Source organism: Zingiber officinale, chromosome 3B, assembly GCF_018446385.1.
Source record: "Zingiber officinale cultivar Zhangliang chromosome 3B, Zo_v1.1, whole genome shotgun sequence".
In the NCBI taxonomy this organism is placed as follows: Eukaryota; Viridiplantae; Streptophyta; class Magnoliopsida; order Zingiberales; family Zingiberaceae; genus Zingiber; species Zingiber officinale.
In genome coordinates, this window is record NC_055991.1 from 61052125 (window position 1) to 61068643 (window position 16519).

The 16519-nt window shown below is 37.5% G+C and overlaps 1 protein-coding gene across 1 annotated transcript; it reads left to right on the forward strand.

The window, feature by feature from the left end:
- The first annotated feature begins 2254 nt into the window (after positions 1 to 2254).
- On the forward strand, positions 2255 to 5306 carry LOC122056519 (acyl-coenzyme A oxidase 2, peroxisomal-like). The gene is made up of 7 exons (XM_042618498.1): positions 2255 to 2765; positions 3095 to 3210; positions 3330 to 4213; positions 4286 to 4465; positions 4550 to 4716; positions 4865 to 4988; positions 5067 to 5306. Exons 1-7 carry the CDS (start codon positions 2269 to 2271, stop codon positions 5220 to 5222), a joined length of 2124 nt encoding a protein of 707 aa, XP_042474432.1. The 5' UTR covers positions 2255 to 2268; the 3' UTR covers positions 5223 to 5306.
- Positions 5307 to 16519: the final 11213 nt, after the last annotated feature.

Below are 16519 nucleotides of genomic sequence, written 5' to 3' on the forward strand. Positions count from 1 at the left end.
CTTATCTCTTACTTTATTAATATAAGAGTAAACATACCTCCACTTGCTTATTATGGGTCCTACCATGCTGGTTGGCCATTGAATAGGGATATGCTCAAGAAACCAAGCCTATGACAAAAAATAAATAATTGTATTATATTAACTATTTATTCAAATAACTAACTAAATATTCAAGACTTACAACAAGTAGACTAGCAAATATCTTCATATAAGGTATCGTAACCATATGATTAGGTGTCTTTGCTGCAAACACTTCTCCAAATATCAAGATTTGAGGAGCTATATAATTATATATTACCTCAACTCAATTATAATTTTCTAGGTTATCTAAATCATCAACCGTATCTATAATTTCTAAGGTAGCTTATAAGTAGAAGAAACAAATAAAATAGAAGAAACAATATATGCAAAATATAAAATTTACAAAATAACCTAACATCCTTATCTGAATCAATGTGTAAATAATATTTCTTCATTAGATCTTCCAATCTTGATTAATCTAGCTCTTTTCTTGAAAAATATCTAGTATATAATTTTCTAGAAGGAACATTCAAATTCATCGTTACAGTCATGCCTTTATTTGGGATTTCGAGCAATAGTTCTATGTCTTTGGTCATGAAGGTCACACCCATATTGTAAAATTTAAATATTTTATTATCTAAATCTTAGTCCTAAAGAAGGTTAACTAGTAATCCCCTGAGTGGAATTTTTGGTATGCTAAGGGAAGACACATATTATTTATAAAGCTAATGTGTTTTTTATGTAGTCTCACTCCTGACTACTCTTTTGGCAAAAGAAATCTATAAAATAACCCAATTTACTCATCCAATGTAATTTATGCTTGTTATGTCATGTTTTCCAACTATTGATGTAGATATTTGAATTTTATGGAGTATACAAATTAAATATTCCACCTTTGTAAATAAACAAACAAATAATATGCAAAATAAATACCACTTTTTAGCCAATTTATTTGGATAAATTTAACAAACTTAAATACAAACTAAATAATTAATGGCACAAACATCATTCATAATAGATGATGGTATTGAGATACATAATTTTTTCACTAAGATCATTTACCTTCTATTATGATATTACTTTGGCTAATTCAATCACATAAATTTTGTAAAACTAACTTAAATTAAGCATACATATTTTGATTACTTTTTTTAACTTATAAAAGTTATTCGGTCGCTTGTGAAGATGATGGATTTTTTGATATTTCAAATATTATTAATACTGTAGCCTTCGATCACTGCTCACTTAGAACTATTACTTCTAGCGAACAAACACTAGCTAAAGGGATGGAAACCGTACACTAATGGGGCCGATGAAGCATTGAGACTTACGATTCAAATTTTTCGTCGATGGGACTTGAGTTCACCTAGTAAATGCGTCGATTAACACTAAAGGAAGCCAACCCGGTAAAGTAAAAATTGCCTTTTATGTGATTTTAACTAGTGGGTACTAGTTTTGAGGATTTTTTTTTACATGAAAAATGAGTGGTTGAAAATTTCATTAAAAAATAGTTTATACGATTTGGACATTTTCTAAAATTTGATAGATTATCATTTAATTTTTATATTTTATGAAAAATATTTATTTTTATTTTATCACTCTCCGTCAATAATTATAATTCTATAAATAATAGTATTATATTATGATACTGTAGTTCAAAAATTAGTACTACTATAATACTTATTTTTAAAATAAAAACATCTGTATCAAAATGGTACGTATAAGAATTAGAATTACAATATTCATTTAGAAAATTTATCTAGAAAATTTTTAAAGATAGACACATAAATGATGGGACTTACAAAAGTGAAATAGTGAGTCCCATCATTTATGTGTCTATCCTTAAAAATTTTTTAAATAAATTTTCTAGATAAATATTATTTCTTTAAGAATTAGTATCATAATTATTTTATTGTTTTGAATAATTGATGGAAAATATAAAATAAAAAATAAAAAATAAATACTCCTTTTACCAAATCTGAAATTAAGTTTTAAGAATTCCGGCCTGACCAATTCGGCGTTGGCAGTGACGTGCCATCAAAATCCCAACCCATATCATAACGTCACTCACCGCGTCATCAGACTCAGATAACATCGTGCAAGTTAAATATTTCCAACATTTTAGTCGTCCACGACCGACAGGCTTTTGAAGCCAATCTTATCTATCCACGTGTACGAACTTGGCCCTATTCTCCCAGCTGAGACGCTTCCGTCCGGTCTCCATAAAAGAACGGAAGAACCTAAATCATGCCTGATCGATCACGCTTGACCATGGATCGCCCGACGCCGCCGCCGCCCCCGTCGCCGCCGACGACGACGACAGAGGAAGCGTCTGACGGAGGCGAATCCCCTGCTCTCCGCCGCCTACGCCTCCTATCCCTCCACCTCCACGAGCCCTCTCTGACCTTGGATCGGGGTCTGGCCATGATCCCTTGTTCGAGCCGCGATCGGAGGGTGGAGGCCAGCGGGCCGGCTCTTGCTGCTTACTTGATGAGCCCGCACAGGGACATACAGCTGAGGGTATTCGAATTCTTCCGCTCTCGCCCGGAGCTGCAAACACCGGTGGAGATCTCCACCGACGACCACCGTGACCTTTGTATGCGACAGCTCACCGCGCTCGTCCGTGAAGCTGGTATCCGCCCCTTCCGCTATGTCGTCGATGACCCCTCCGTGTATTTCGCTATCAGTGAGGCTGTCGGAGGTATCGACATCTCATTGGGCATCAAGCTGGGCGTCCAGTACAGGTCAATATAGACTATTGAAATGAAGTTGGCTTTTTTTTTTACTAACTAGAATCGATCTTCGTCATTGATGTTCTTTTTGGGTTTAAGGGGTTTGTTTTTGGTGGTCATGTTCTTATCTAGAAATTACGTAGATTTTTACCGCATGATTGATCATTGTCGCAATGTTAGATTCATGTAAAATCAATGGGTTTTCTTCATTATTGAACTTAACGATCGAGGCTTTGTTGTATAAACTGGGGAGCAGTATGTCCATATTGAACTGATGATCAGTTCTATAATTATTTGTTTGCCTTTTGTTTTTGTAACGCTATGGGTATTTCTAAATGCAGCCTTTGGGGAGGATCAGTTGTGAACTTAGGAACAAAGAAGCACAAGGATATGTACTTCGACGGCATTGATAATTTGGACTATCCTGGTTGTTTTGCAATGACTGAACTACACCATGGTAAGAATCCGTATAGGTTTGATACTGTCTTTTGGTCTATTTAGTGCTACAACAGTGCCATAGTTTAGTCACCTTTTATTTTAGTACACGGTAAGTTATAGCTTAACCTCGATGAACAGGATCCAATGTACAAGGCTTGCAAACGACAGCTACTTTTGATCCTGTTACTGATGAGTTTGTAATCGATACTCCAAATGATGGAGCTATAAAGTGGTGGATTGGCAATGCTGCAATTCACGGGAAGTTTGCGACAGTCTTTGCAAGGTTGATTTTGCCTCTCCAGGGTAATGGAGGAGACTCTGCGGATATGGGTGTTCATGCTTTCATTGTCCCCATCAGAGATCTTAAGACCCACAAAGTTCTTCCTGGAATTGAGATTCATGATTGTGGTCACAAAGTGGGTTTGAATGGTGTAGATAATGGTGCTTTGAGGTTTTGTTCTGTGAGAATACCACGGGACAATCTACTCAACCGATTTGGAGATGTTTCTAGAGATGGGAAGTACACAAGTAGCCTTCCAACTGTCAATAAAAGATTTGCAGCTACTCTAGGGGAGCTTGTTGGGGGTAGAGTTGGCCTGGCATATTCTTCTGGGGGTGTTCTGAAGATTGCAGTTACTATCGCTGTGAGATACTCATTACTCCGCCATCAATTTGGACCCCCTAAACAGCCAGAAGTCTCCATTCTCGATTACCAATCTCAGCAGCACAAGCTCATGCCCATGCTTGCATCGACATATGCTTTTCACTTTGCGACACTTTATTTGGTGGAGAAGTATTCAGAAATGAAGAAGGCACATGATGATGCTGTTGTTAGTGATGTCCATGCTCTCTCAGCTGGTCTGAAAGCTTACATTACATCCTATACAGCTAAATCTATTAGCACCTGCCGTGAAGCTTGTGGCGGTCATGGTTATGCCGCTGTAAATCGGTTTGGCATTCTGCGGAACGACCATGATATATTTCAAACATTTGAAGGGGATAACACAGTTCTCCTACAACAGGTAGTAATAGCTGCCACTGGCTTGTTTTACACTCTAGAATGATGATTTTAATATTTCATATGCTAATTGTAGGTGGCGGCAGACCTCTTAAAACAATATAAGGAGAAGTTCCAAGGAGGAACACTCTCTGTAACATGGAACTACTTGAGAGATTCTATGGCTTCCTATCTCACCCAGCCAAATCCAGTCACGGCTAGGTGGGAAGGAGAAGATCACTTGAGAAACCCAGTTTTTCAACTTGATGCTTTCCGGGTCTGATTTCCTTTCCATTTGTATTTTGTATGTTTCTAATGATAAAGTTCAGTTTTACTGATTAGCATTACCTACTTTGTGCAGCATCGAACCTCTCGGCTACTACAAAGTGCTGCAACTCGACTTCACAAGCATAACAGATCACTAGGAGGATTTGGTGCATGGAACAGATGTTTAAATCATCTTTTAACACTCGCTGAGTCACATATTGAGTCTGTCATTCTTGCAAAGTTTATTGAAGCAGTGCGAAGGTATGTTCTCAAGTGTACTTCTCAATTTTGTTTCACAAGTTAGTTCACCATACAATTATGATTCCGAAATGAGAAAAAACACTTGAATGTCCTGGACCATATGTTCCTTTATTTTGATGAAACTTTCATCAACCAATTTTCGTTGCAGCTGTCCTGATAAGAAAACTCAGAAGGTTCTGAAACTAGTTTGTGATCTTTACGCATTGGATCGAATTTGGAATGACATTGGCACTTATAGGAATGTTGACTATGTGGCTCCAAATAAAGCCAAGGTAACATCTAGTTTAGCTCTGGACATCCTCGGTTGTGATTTTGCTCTTAGATTATACTTATATGGATTATTTATCCAGGCTATTCACAAGCTGACAGAGTACCTTAGCTTCCAAGTGAGGGGAGTTGCAAGAGAGCTGGTCGATGCATTTGATCTTCCAGAACTTGTGACGCGTGCACCCATCGGAATGCCATCAGAAGCGTATGCTAACTATACACAGTACATAGGATTTTAGCTTTAACACTAAGATCCCACATGTTGATAACAATAATCTTCACTGCCTTTAATGTGAAATAAAACTATACGGTTTATTGTATCATATCAGGCTGCATATTATTATTTCCCCTGGCTTTAGTAAATGTACTGAATCTGCCTCTATGGCAGATGCTTGGTTCTTGAACAACGAACTGTGCTGGTATGCCCATGATACTATGCGAAAGGGCTATAATGTGAGTTTAGGTGTTGCTAGCACTAGCCGTGATGGCCAGTACATTGCCCTTCCGATCTTTAACACCTCTACCATGTCATTGTCCCCTAACCCTTCAGATCACTAGCATCATTAACACTACCTCCCATTTACCAACAAGGGAACCCCATAGCTATCAAAAGGGCGGCCCCGAGATATCAAAATCATCCAAAGGGTATCCTCCATTTTTAAAATGTCAAAAGGGCACTCCTCTTTTTGAAACTAATTTTATTTTTAAAAATATCTTTACTTTAGCATTGTTGTAGAGCCATGGAGTAATTGCCTACAATGTATAAAAAAAACGGATTCAACTCGGTCAAAAAATCTATATAGAGTGAACTTAGTCTAAGTTACATAAATTTAATCAAATAGTTTTAAAATGTTTAAAATCATTATAATTGTAGCAGCCAATAATTTACTGCTACAACTATTGTAGCACTCTTCAATTATAGTAGCTACTAATTAGTAGCTACAGCAGTTAATCAGTGGTTGCTTTAACGTTGTAGAAATTATTAAATTTGATTAGGGGCATTGACGAAATCTAATAACTAACTAGATGTGCCTTTTTTTTTTTTACTTAATCATTTTTTTATTTTATTACCAAAATGTTTGAAGGATTTTTTTTAATAAAAGTTCTTTTATTTATTTCATTTTCTCTTAGAGTATATGATACCCTAGAATGTACCTCCTGTGCTAAGTGAACAAGATGTGCATACCACCACCCGACACACCCAACACACTGAGTCCATTATATCGCCGCTTACCCACAAATTTCAAGCTAAACGGGGTTACAACCAGTGTCTTGCGTGGAGTAAATTAGACACGACAATATCCATTAAAAACAATTAAACTTGTTAGTGTTACGGAAGGGTTCGGATTATTACTGAGGAGCGAGGAATAGAGATCTGTAAATTAAACCGATCTTTCTTATTAGTTTAGTAAAGACACACACTTTAATAAATTAAAGAACACACAAAAGAGAGAGAGATAATAATTTATTTGGTTTACAATGATGCCTAGTCCAAAAACTATACACGATCCGTCCATTATCTTCTACTCTTTGAAAATGAGTCGTCAAAGGCGATGAATTTTCTTACAACAGTTGAGTACTAGAAATAGAAGTATAACTTTAGAAGCACTAAGAAACAAAATGTAAAAGAATGCGTGTTGTATCTGGTTCTTCGAGCTTTAGTTTTTTTTTATAGACTTCATATCACGTCTCGAGGGTATACTTGTTCGTCAAATCGGACAGTACCTTCTAGTGATAATATAAGAAGTAATTAATATCAAACCTTTTAAAGTCAACATAATAACCAATGCGATATAAAAATCACTAAATTTTTAAAATACTAATGTGTGTATATATGCCTAAACACGTGAACATACCAACTAAACGAGATAAAAGTCATACTTAAACATTTGATACGGCTAGAAAACCATAAATACAAGCAACGGAAAATAACTCAAACAACTCGAAAAGAAATTTGAACTCAATTGGAATTAATATCCAGGATCTCTAAGCGACACGACACATCATCTACCTGTTAACCTGGAAATAAAAGGAAATGTAAGGAATAGTAAGTACAAAATATTCAGTGGGTATAAAATAAATATTGCATGATACTAAATATAAGGAGATCAAAGGAAACAGTCTCAGGTAAAATACTTACTACAAAAGTAAGAACACCAATATAATTGTCTACTAATCAAAAACATAACCAACATAACACTACATTAACCTACTCAACCAGATATAATCAATAAATCAAGAGTACATGCAATACATTCAAACCCTGCCCAAATAAATGCATAACCAGTATATAATAAGTCCTAACTGCATGTGAATTCACTACCACGGATGTCTTGTGGGCAGATAGGGTATATACGTAGATATCTAGCTATGGATTACACGCGAACTCGCTTCTACGGATGTCTCGTGGGCAGATAGGGTATATACGTAATGACTACATGTAGGATAATGCTCTACCACGGATAGTTCCATGGGCGAACATTATTAGGTAGCTATCTAGCTCCTCAACCACTGACCTCAACCACTGATAGTGAGAGAAACACTCTACAATGGATGGTCTCATGGAAAGTTAGGGTATGTAAATCATCACTATCGGGGGAGAATACTCTACCACGGATGGTCCCGTAGGCAAACATGAGTTCTAACTGACCATTATCTGTGAGAGAATACTCTATCACAGATGGTCTTGTGGACAGACATGAGGTATAAGAGGCAACTATCTTTGGTGGAATATTGTACCATGGATGGTCTTATCGGTAGATAGGGTATATACGTAGCTATCTATCCATGGACCGCACGTGAACTCGCTACCACGGATGTCTCGTGAGCAGTTAAATGTATCAAGATTACTAATGACTCTCACAACCACGAATGAGAGACAATGATCGATAGGATATAATAACAGTCACTGACGACTCTCTCAACCATGAATGAGAGACAATGGTCGAAAGGATAGAACAATGATCGTTGATGACTTTCTCAATCAAGAATAGGAGATAATAAACGATAGGATGTATATAATGTAATTATACATAGAAAATAATTAATCACATACAATATAATACTCTATAACGACACCTTGGTATGTTATCACTAAGATATGATATGAGTGTAAATATCAACCAATCTAAGTAATGAGGTAATAACCATATCTAAGAGTAAAGCTCTACAAGCTATACTATAGTATCTCTAACATATACAAACACGAGTATAAATAGCAATAAATAACATATATAGCAAACAAGACTACAAGGATATCAATTAGTACAAGCAACTAAGTATTAACTTAAGAAATAACTAGAGTAGAATCATGTCTTTCAGATACATGGGGATCTCCATATCCTCGCAGAAGCTACATATATCACATTACAACATATTGCACTGTTAGTAATTAGCCCTAAGAGCCAATCATGAGATGATTAGGCTTTTTGGATTAATCATTGAGTTAGACTCGAATGAACCCACTCATTGGATTAAGTGTAATCCGAATTAGACTCATTGAGTTAGACTCAAATAGATCCAATTGTTGGATTGGGTTGAATTGCATGGGAATCAATAGGTTAGACTCATTGGGTGAACTTGAGTTCACCAAGGAAGTTGAATGGTCAAAATTCAACCGTTGGATTGAATGGTTGATTTTGAGCGAATATGCAAAATAAATTTTGTTTTGGGGGTGCTGCCCCCTAACCCCCGCAAGGGCGCTACCCCTTGACCCCACCCGCTAACCGGCTAGCGGGACCGCCATGGCGTTGCAGCTCATAATTAGTTGCTCCAATCATAGTAAATTTTATGTCATTAGTATATTATGAATATAAATGGCATGGTGCATGGTTATGGCCATTTTGATCCCAATGTGATTGGATGTGTGTAATGTTATAATTCATAATACGACCTACGTGTCGTGCCTTCTTCTTTTCATTCTAGTTGTAAAATAGACTACACTCGAATGTAACTCGAGATTCTTTAGATTTTGTAATGTACAAAATTATAAAGAGATAGTCTTCTGGAGGACGGGTGAAAAGGAAGGAAGGACAACAACACATGGCAACCAAGGAAGCGCTTGGAGAAGCTGCTTGGACCTAGGTTGACTTATCGCTCTTCTCATTGGCTTGAGAAGATCGTAGTTTATGGGGGTCATAACTATGTCACGTTTAAACTTGTGTATATGTTGATATATGCCATGATATGCCATGATGTATGTGATGTATGTGTAGCTATCAAAATTAGGTCATTTACATATGCCTATCAAAGTTTGGTATTCACTACTACCTCGATCATCTGTAGTCAGGTTTGCCAAAGTAAAGTGTCTCGTTTTATCTTGGTAGAGTGCGACAGGACAATTGTGATGTCCGACTACCGACCTTTGGGTATGACTTAATTAAGTTACCTCAATTGGATTGAGAACTTAAAGGCATATCCCATAATATGTAAATCATATTATACTAATGTTGGGCAATTAGCCAAAGCTAACTCAAGATGAATTATAATATGGATTTCATAAGATGGGAAAATGAACAAATAGTGTTGTTCATCTAAGGATACAAGAGTTATATAGGATTTAATTGCTGAACGTTGTCTACCTAAGTTATACATATCTTGGGCGATTAGCCAAAGCTAACTCAAGATAAGGTATAATATGGATTTTGTCCGAATGGTACACGTTGCCTACCTATTTATACAAGTCTTGGGCGATTAGCCAAAGCTAACTCAAGATGAGGTATAATGTGGATCTTGTCCCACTAGAATGTCTTTACTTATGGGTATAGAACTAGTAGTGATTTGCTTCTATCAAGCTTTAGAATTTAGTAGGAGAATCATTTAATTAAAGACCTCATTAAATGATAGATATATGATACTAAGACCTGCATTTCATTGTTGTAGATTACCATGTCGTCAAGTTCAACAAATACCCTCTCTTTGTGATTTGTCCTTGATAAGGACAAGCTCAATGGAGCTAATTTACTGGACTGGTATAGAAACTTGAGAATAGTCCTCAAGCAAGAATGAAAACTGTATGTCCTAGAGTAGCCTATTCCTGAAGCACCCCTGCTAATGCCACTAGAGCTGATAGGGATGCTTACAAGAAGCATCAAGATGACGCAGTAGATGTGTCATGCCTCATGCTCGCCATCATGAACTCTGAGCTTCAGAAGCAACATGAGAACATGGATGCTTATGATATGATTGAACATCTTAAACAACTGTATCAAGGACAAGCAAGGCATGAGAGATTTGAGATCTCTAAAGCACTGTTTTAATGCAGAATGCAAGAAGGAACTCCTGTAGGGCCTTATGTGTTCAAAATGATTGTGTATGTAGAGAATCTGCAAAGGTTGGGATTCCCACTAGGCCAAGAATTGGCCACTGACCTTATCTTGTAGGCATTGCCTGACAGTTATAGTCAGTTTGTCATGAACTGTACATGAATGAAATTGACAAACCACTGCCTGAGATGTTAAGCATGTTGAGAACTGCTAAAATCAACCTTAAGAAGGCAAAGCCTAGTTCCATTCTGATGGTATCTAAGGGCAAAGGCAAGTGGAAGCCTAAAGGTAAGGGTAAGACCCAAGCCAAAGGCAAGGGCAAGGCTCATGCATTGAAACCCCAAAGGAGGGGTTACTAAGGAAGGAACCTGCTTCCACTGCGGTGAGACCAGACATTGGAAGAGGAACTGCAAAGGGTACCTAGAGGAACTGAAACGGAAGAGAAGTGAGACTTCTGCCTAAGATATATTTGTTATAGAAGTCAATCTATCTATTTCTTCTTCATGGGTATTAGATACCGGATGTGCATCTCACATTTGTACTAATGTGTAGGCGCTAAGAAATAGTAGAATGTTGACAAAGGGCGAAGTGGACCTACGAGTAGGCAATGGTGCAAGAGTTGCTACTATCGTTGTAGGAACCTATTCCTTATCTTTGCCTACTGGGCTTGTTTTAGGACTGGAAGAGTGTTGTTATGTGCCTGCTTTAACAAAAAACATAATCTCTGTTTCTTGTTTAGACAAGAAGGGATTCTCATTTATAATAAAGGACAAATGTTGTTCTATTTATTTAAATGACATGTTTTATTGTAGTGCACCTCTGATAAATGGACTCTATGTTCTAGACTTTGAAAATCCGATCTATAACATAAATACCAAACGGTTCAAGTCGAATGATCTGAACCAAACATATCTCTGGCATTGTCGCTTAGGTCACATAAATGAGAGTCGCATATCCCAACTCCATAAGGATGGACTTTTGGACTCATTTGATTTTGAATCATATAAGGTATGTGAATCTTGTCTTCGAGGCAAGATGACAAAGACTCCATTTAGTGGACATGGAGAAAGGGCTAATGATCTGTTAGAACTTATACATACTGATGTATGTGGCCCTTTCGGAATAGCAGCTAGAGGAGGCTATCATTACTTCATTACCTTCACTGATGATTTCAGTAGATACGGCTATGTGTATCTGATGAGACACAAGTCAGAATCCTTTGAAAAGTTCAAAGAATTCAAGAATGAAGTACAAAACCAACTTGGTAAGAGTATTAAGATGCTTCGATCAGATCGAGGTGGGGAATACCTTAGCGAAGAGTTTCATGACCATCTCGTTGAGTGTGGGATCATATTTCAACTCACTCCACCTGGAACACCACAATGGAATGGTGTATCAGAAAGGAGGAACCGTATCTTATTAGATATGGTACGATTCGATGATAAGTCATTCAGATCTTCCTACTTCCTTCTGAGGACATACTCTAGAGACAGCCGCTTTCACACTTAACCGAGTTCCATCCAAGGCCGTCATAAAGATACCATATGCGATATGGACAGGGAGGAGTCCCAATATGTCTTTTATGAAGATTTGGGGTTGTGAGACTTACGTTCAACGACAAGTCTCTAATAAACTAGGACCCAAATCAGATAAGTGCTATTTTGTTGGATATTCCAAGGAAACAAAGAGATATTACTTCTATAATTCCACACATGGCAAGCTGTTTGTTGCTAGGACTGATCTATTTCTAGAAAGGGAATTTATTTCTAGAAAAACTAGTGGGAGTGAAGTCGATCTTGAAGAAGTTCAAGATACTAGAACTGACACCTTGATGGAAATTGAACAGGTACCACAAGATGTTGTGGATCATGATTTTGTTGCACCACAAGAGGTTATGGAACAACAACCTGTTCAAGTAGCACATGCTCTACGCAGATCTGATAGGATTCGTCGTCAACCTGAGAGATATTCTTTTTTCTTGTATGACCATGGTGATGTAGAGCTTATTCATCTCAAGAGCCTACATCTTATCAGGAAGTTGTACAGGGCCCAGATTCTGATAAATGGTTAGAGGCCATGAGATCCGAGATGGAATCTATGTACACTAACCAAGTATGTACTTTGGTTGATCCACCTGAAGGGATCAAACCCATTGGGTGTAAGTGGGTCTTCAAGGTGAAGACTGACATGGATGGTCATATGCATACCTATAAAGGTAGATTGGTGGCTAAATGATTCAAGCAGATTCATGGTATAGACTATGATGAAACATTTTCACCAGTTGTGATGCTCAAGTCCATTCCGATCATGCTTGCTATTGCTGCTTACTATGACTATGAAATCTGGCAGATGGATGTCAAAATCGCATTTCTTAACGAAAATCTACTCGAGGATGTGTACATGACACAACCTGAGGGTTTTGTAGATCCAGAGTATGCTGGAAAGGTATGTAAGTTGCAACGATCCATTTATGGATTAAAGCAAGCTTCTAGAAGCTAGAATCTTCGATTCGATGATGCAATCAAAACGTTTGGTTTCATTAAGAATGAAGATGAACCTTGTGTCTACAAGAAGGTTAGTGGGAGCACAGTCATCTTTCTTATATTGTATGTAGATGACATGCTTCTCATTGGAAATGATATCCCTACTCTTCAGTCAGTGAAGACTTGGCTTGAGAATTATTTTTCAATGAAAGACTTAGGTGAAGCAGCCTATATTATAGGTCTTAAGATCTATAGAGATAGATCTAAAAGATTGTTTGGACTAAGTCAGAGTACATACATTGACAAGGTACTTAAACGTTTTGCCATGGAGAATTCCAAGAAGGGATTCTTGCCTATGCCACATGGTGTGAGTCTTTCGAAGACTCAATGCCCCTCTTCTAAGGTAGAAAGGGACCGCATGGATCAGATTCCTTATGCATCTGCTATAGGGTCGATCATGTACACCATGTTTTGTACTCGCCCCGATGTCTCGTATGCATTAAGCATGACGAGCAGATACCAGTTAGATCCAGGTGAAGGTCACTAGACATCAGTCAAGAATATTCTTAAGTACTTGAGAAGGACTCAAGATTATTTCTTAATCTTTGGAGGCGATGAAGAGCTTGTTGTAAATGGTTACACCGATGCTAGCTTCCAAACTGGCAAGGAAGATTATAGATCGCAGTCAGGGTATGTATTTTGCTTAAATGGTGGTGCTGTGAGCTGGAAGAGTTCAAAGTAGGACACAGCCGCTGATTCTACAACAGAAGCCGAGTACATTGCTGCATCACCTGCAGCAAAGGAGGCTGTTTGGATTAGGAAGTTCATTACAGAGTTTGGTGTTGTTCCTAGTGTAACGAACCCAATAGACCTCTATTGTGATAACAATGGGGCTATTGCACAGGCTAAAGAACCTCGCTCTCATCAGAGATCCAAACACATACTCAGGCGATTCCATCTCATTCGAGAGATCATTGATAGAGGTGATGTAAGGATATGCAAAGTCCCAATCGATGCTAACATTGCGGATCCTTTGACCAAAGCTTTGGCACAGGGAAAGCATGATGGTCACACTAGGTCAATGGGTATTCGATACCTCAGTGATTGGCACTAGTGCTAGTGGATTGTTAGTATTACCCTAGTACAAATTATGAGATGATTGTAAAGGGCTCATGTTGTATCATATATCATTATTAATAAAAGGCAAAAGGTGGTTATTATATTTATTGCAGTTCAGTGCCGATTGAATAAATATAATAATGTCCTTGGATAGTAGGTTCTTATATATAATAATCAATTGGTTGAACTGATAGTGAGATATTGTAGAGAACACTACTCTTAACTATTCCTAGTCGAGCATTAACATACAAGGACAATATTAATGCGTTAAGACTAGCATATAGGTCAACGGATGACTTGATCTTACAGGTCATGGATATGAGATATCAGGTTTACACATGGGTATATATTAGAGAATATATAATGAATGACCCACCATGAGAATGTTTCATGGATCGTCGTATGAGTGTCATAAACATTCTCATGTGACTATTGGTATGAATAGTCCTTAGACCTGAATTCACTACGGTTCCCTACATAAGGAGTTGTATACTTTGGTATCATCAAACGTCACCCGTAACAGGGTGGACTATAAAGTTGATTACTGGGTATGCAATAAATTATGCGGAGGGATGTGAGTGATGTAAATAGGATCTATCCCTTCCATATGACGGAAGTGATATCTGTGGGCCCCTTGATTAGTAGGACGAAAGAAAGTATGACCATGCGTAAATGAGTCAATATGAGATATTGAGCTTATTTGATAAGTGTGTCTACTTGGAGATCAAGAAACATAAAGATTGATAAGAGGATGACATGGTCTATGCCTCATTGATCAATCTAGATATCAAGGATAGAGGGACCAAGTCATACAATATGATAGTCACGGAAAGGTTAGGTCGGATCACGACTTTCTCGTCACTTGGGTAGCAATGATGCCTTGCTAGATGCCACTCATTGTTTATGTATTACAAATATTGATTTGGATACATTGCCAACGTTACGAGAGCCTACAGGGTCACACACAAAGAACAAGTAGATATGGAGATGGGTATTTTAGTTTGACTAAAATACAAAGGATATTAAGAATAATGGGTAAATCCAAAGTGTTGGTGTCATCTTAGTTGTGATTGACATTAGTGCTAGTGGGAGATTGTTAGTAATTAGTCCTAAGAGCCAATCATGATATGATTAGGCTTTTTGGATTAATCATTGAGTTAGACTCGAATGAACTCACTCATTGGATTAAGTGTAATCCGAATTAGACTCATTGAGTTAGACTCAAATAGATCCAATTGTTGGATTGGGTTCACCAAGGAAGTTGAATGGTCAAAATTCAACCGCTGGATTGAATGGTTGATTTTGAGCCATTGGATTAGAAGATGAAAGGGTGGAGACTCTTGGTATTCCATGGGTTGGCTATAAATATCATTTGGATGATATTTTTCATAAGATTTTCATCACTTGAGAAGGTGAAAGGTCTCTTTGCTTCTTCTTCTTCCTTCTTTCCTTGCTTGGCCGAACACACCCTTGAAGGTTGCTAGCACAACCTTGTGTGTTCTTCTCCATCTTGTTGAGTTTGTGAGACAAACGAAGGCAAGGCTTATTCGTGTGGATACCGTAGAAGCACGAACAATTGATCGTGCTGTGATCCGAGCTATCGAGAGATCGTGAGCACGCTTCAAAGGTATAACTCTATCATGTCTTTAGATCTAACTTAGTATAAGATTATGTTTCCCTTCGCATGGATCTTCTGGAGGAAATAGATTTTTTCGCTGCGTGTTTGCGTGTTTAGCAACCTATTCCCTTACACTCACTAGGATGGTTAATTCATGGCCCAAGAGCACCTTCTCGTATGCTGGGAAAACCTAGCTCATATCGGCAGTTCTCTAGGGTATGTAATATTATTGGATGTCCATCCTACTATTAGTATTAGTCCTTAGAGCTAACTATGAGATGATTGATAAGGAAATTTTTGTATCATATTTCATTAATTATAAAGGGCAAAGTTTATGATTATTATATTTACTTCAGATCTGTGTCAGATAAATAAGTATAATAATATTTTAAAATAGTATATTCTAGTTTACAGCATATCAATTGGTTGAATTGATAGTGGGAGATTATAAATATATATATAGAATGTTGGGGAATGCCCAGTATAATCGATTGTGCGTTAAAATATATTTCATAAACATGCACAGTGAAAGACATAAATAATAATAATTGCTAATTATTACAACAAATGCATACAAAATATATCTTATGTAGACATGATTACAATATAAAATTTTACGAACAATATAAATTTACACTAAGAGTGCCTTGAAGATTTGTTAACGAACCTTATAGAAAATGTTAGTCTTGCAAGACAAGCCTCCTTCGGAATCAACGAGCAAGCGGCTGATTGATGAAGAGTGAAATTGGAATCAACCAAGCGACATTTGGAAGTCTTGTCTCTATTCGTATCCATATCGAGCTTTCGTGAACATGACTTCCAAAAACCCGAGTCAAGTCTTTGCTTCAGTACTAACTAAAGTGGAGAGATGAAATGATATGAGAGAAGGATCACACTCTGATTTATATCTGGTGACAATTGTAACCTGGCAACACAAATCGAACAGGGACGATAACTTTTATTGCTGCTGTTTGGAGATCGAAAAGCTCCCTGTTTTGAACGATATTGCTGTCCACGTTGGAGCAACTTGCAACAGGAGTTGCCGTTCAGGA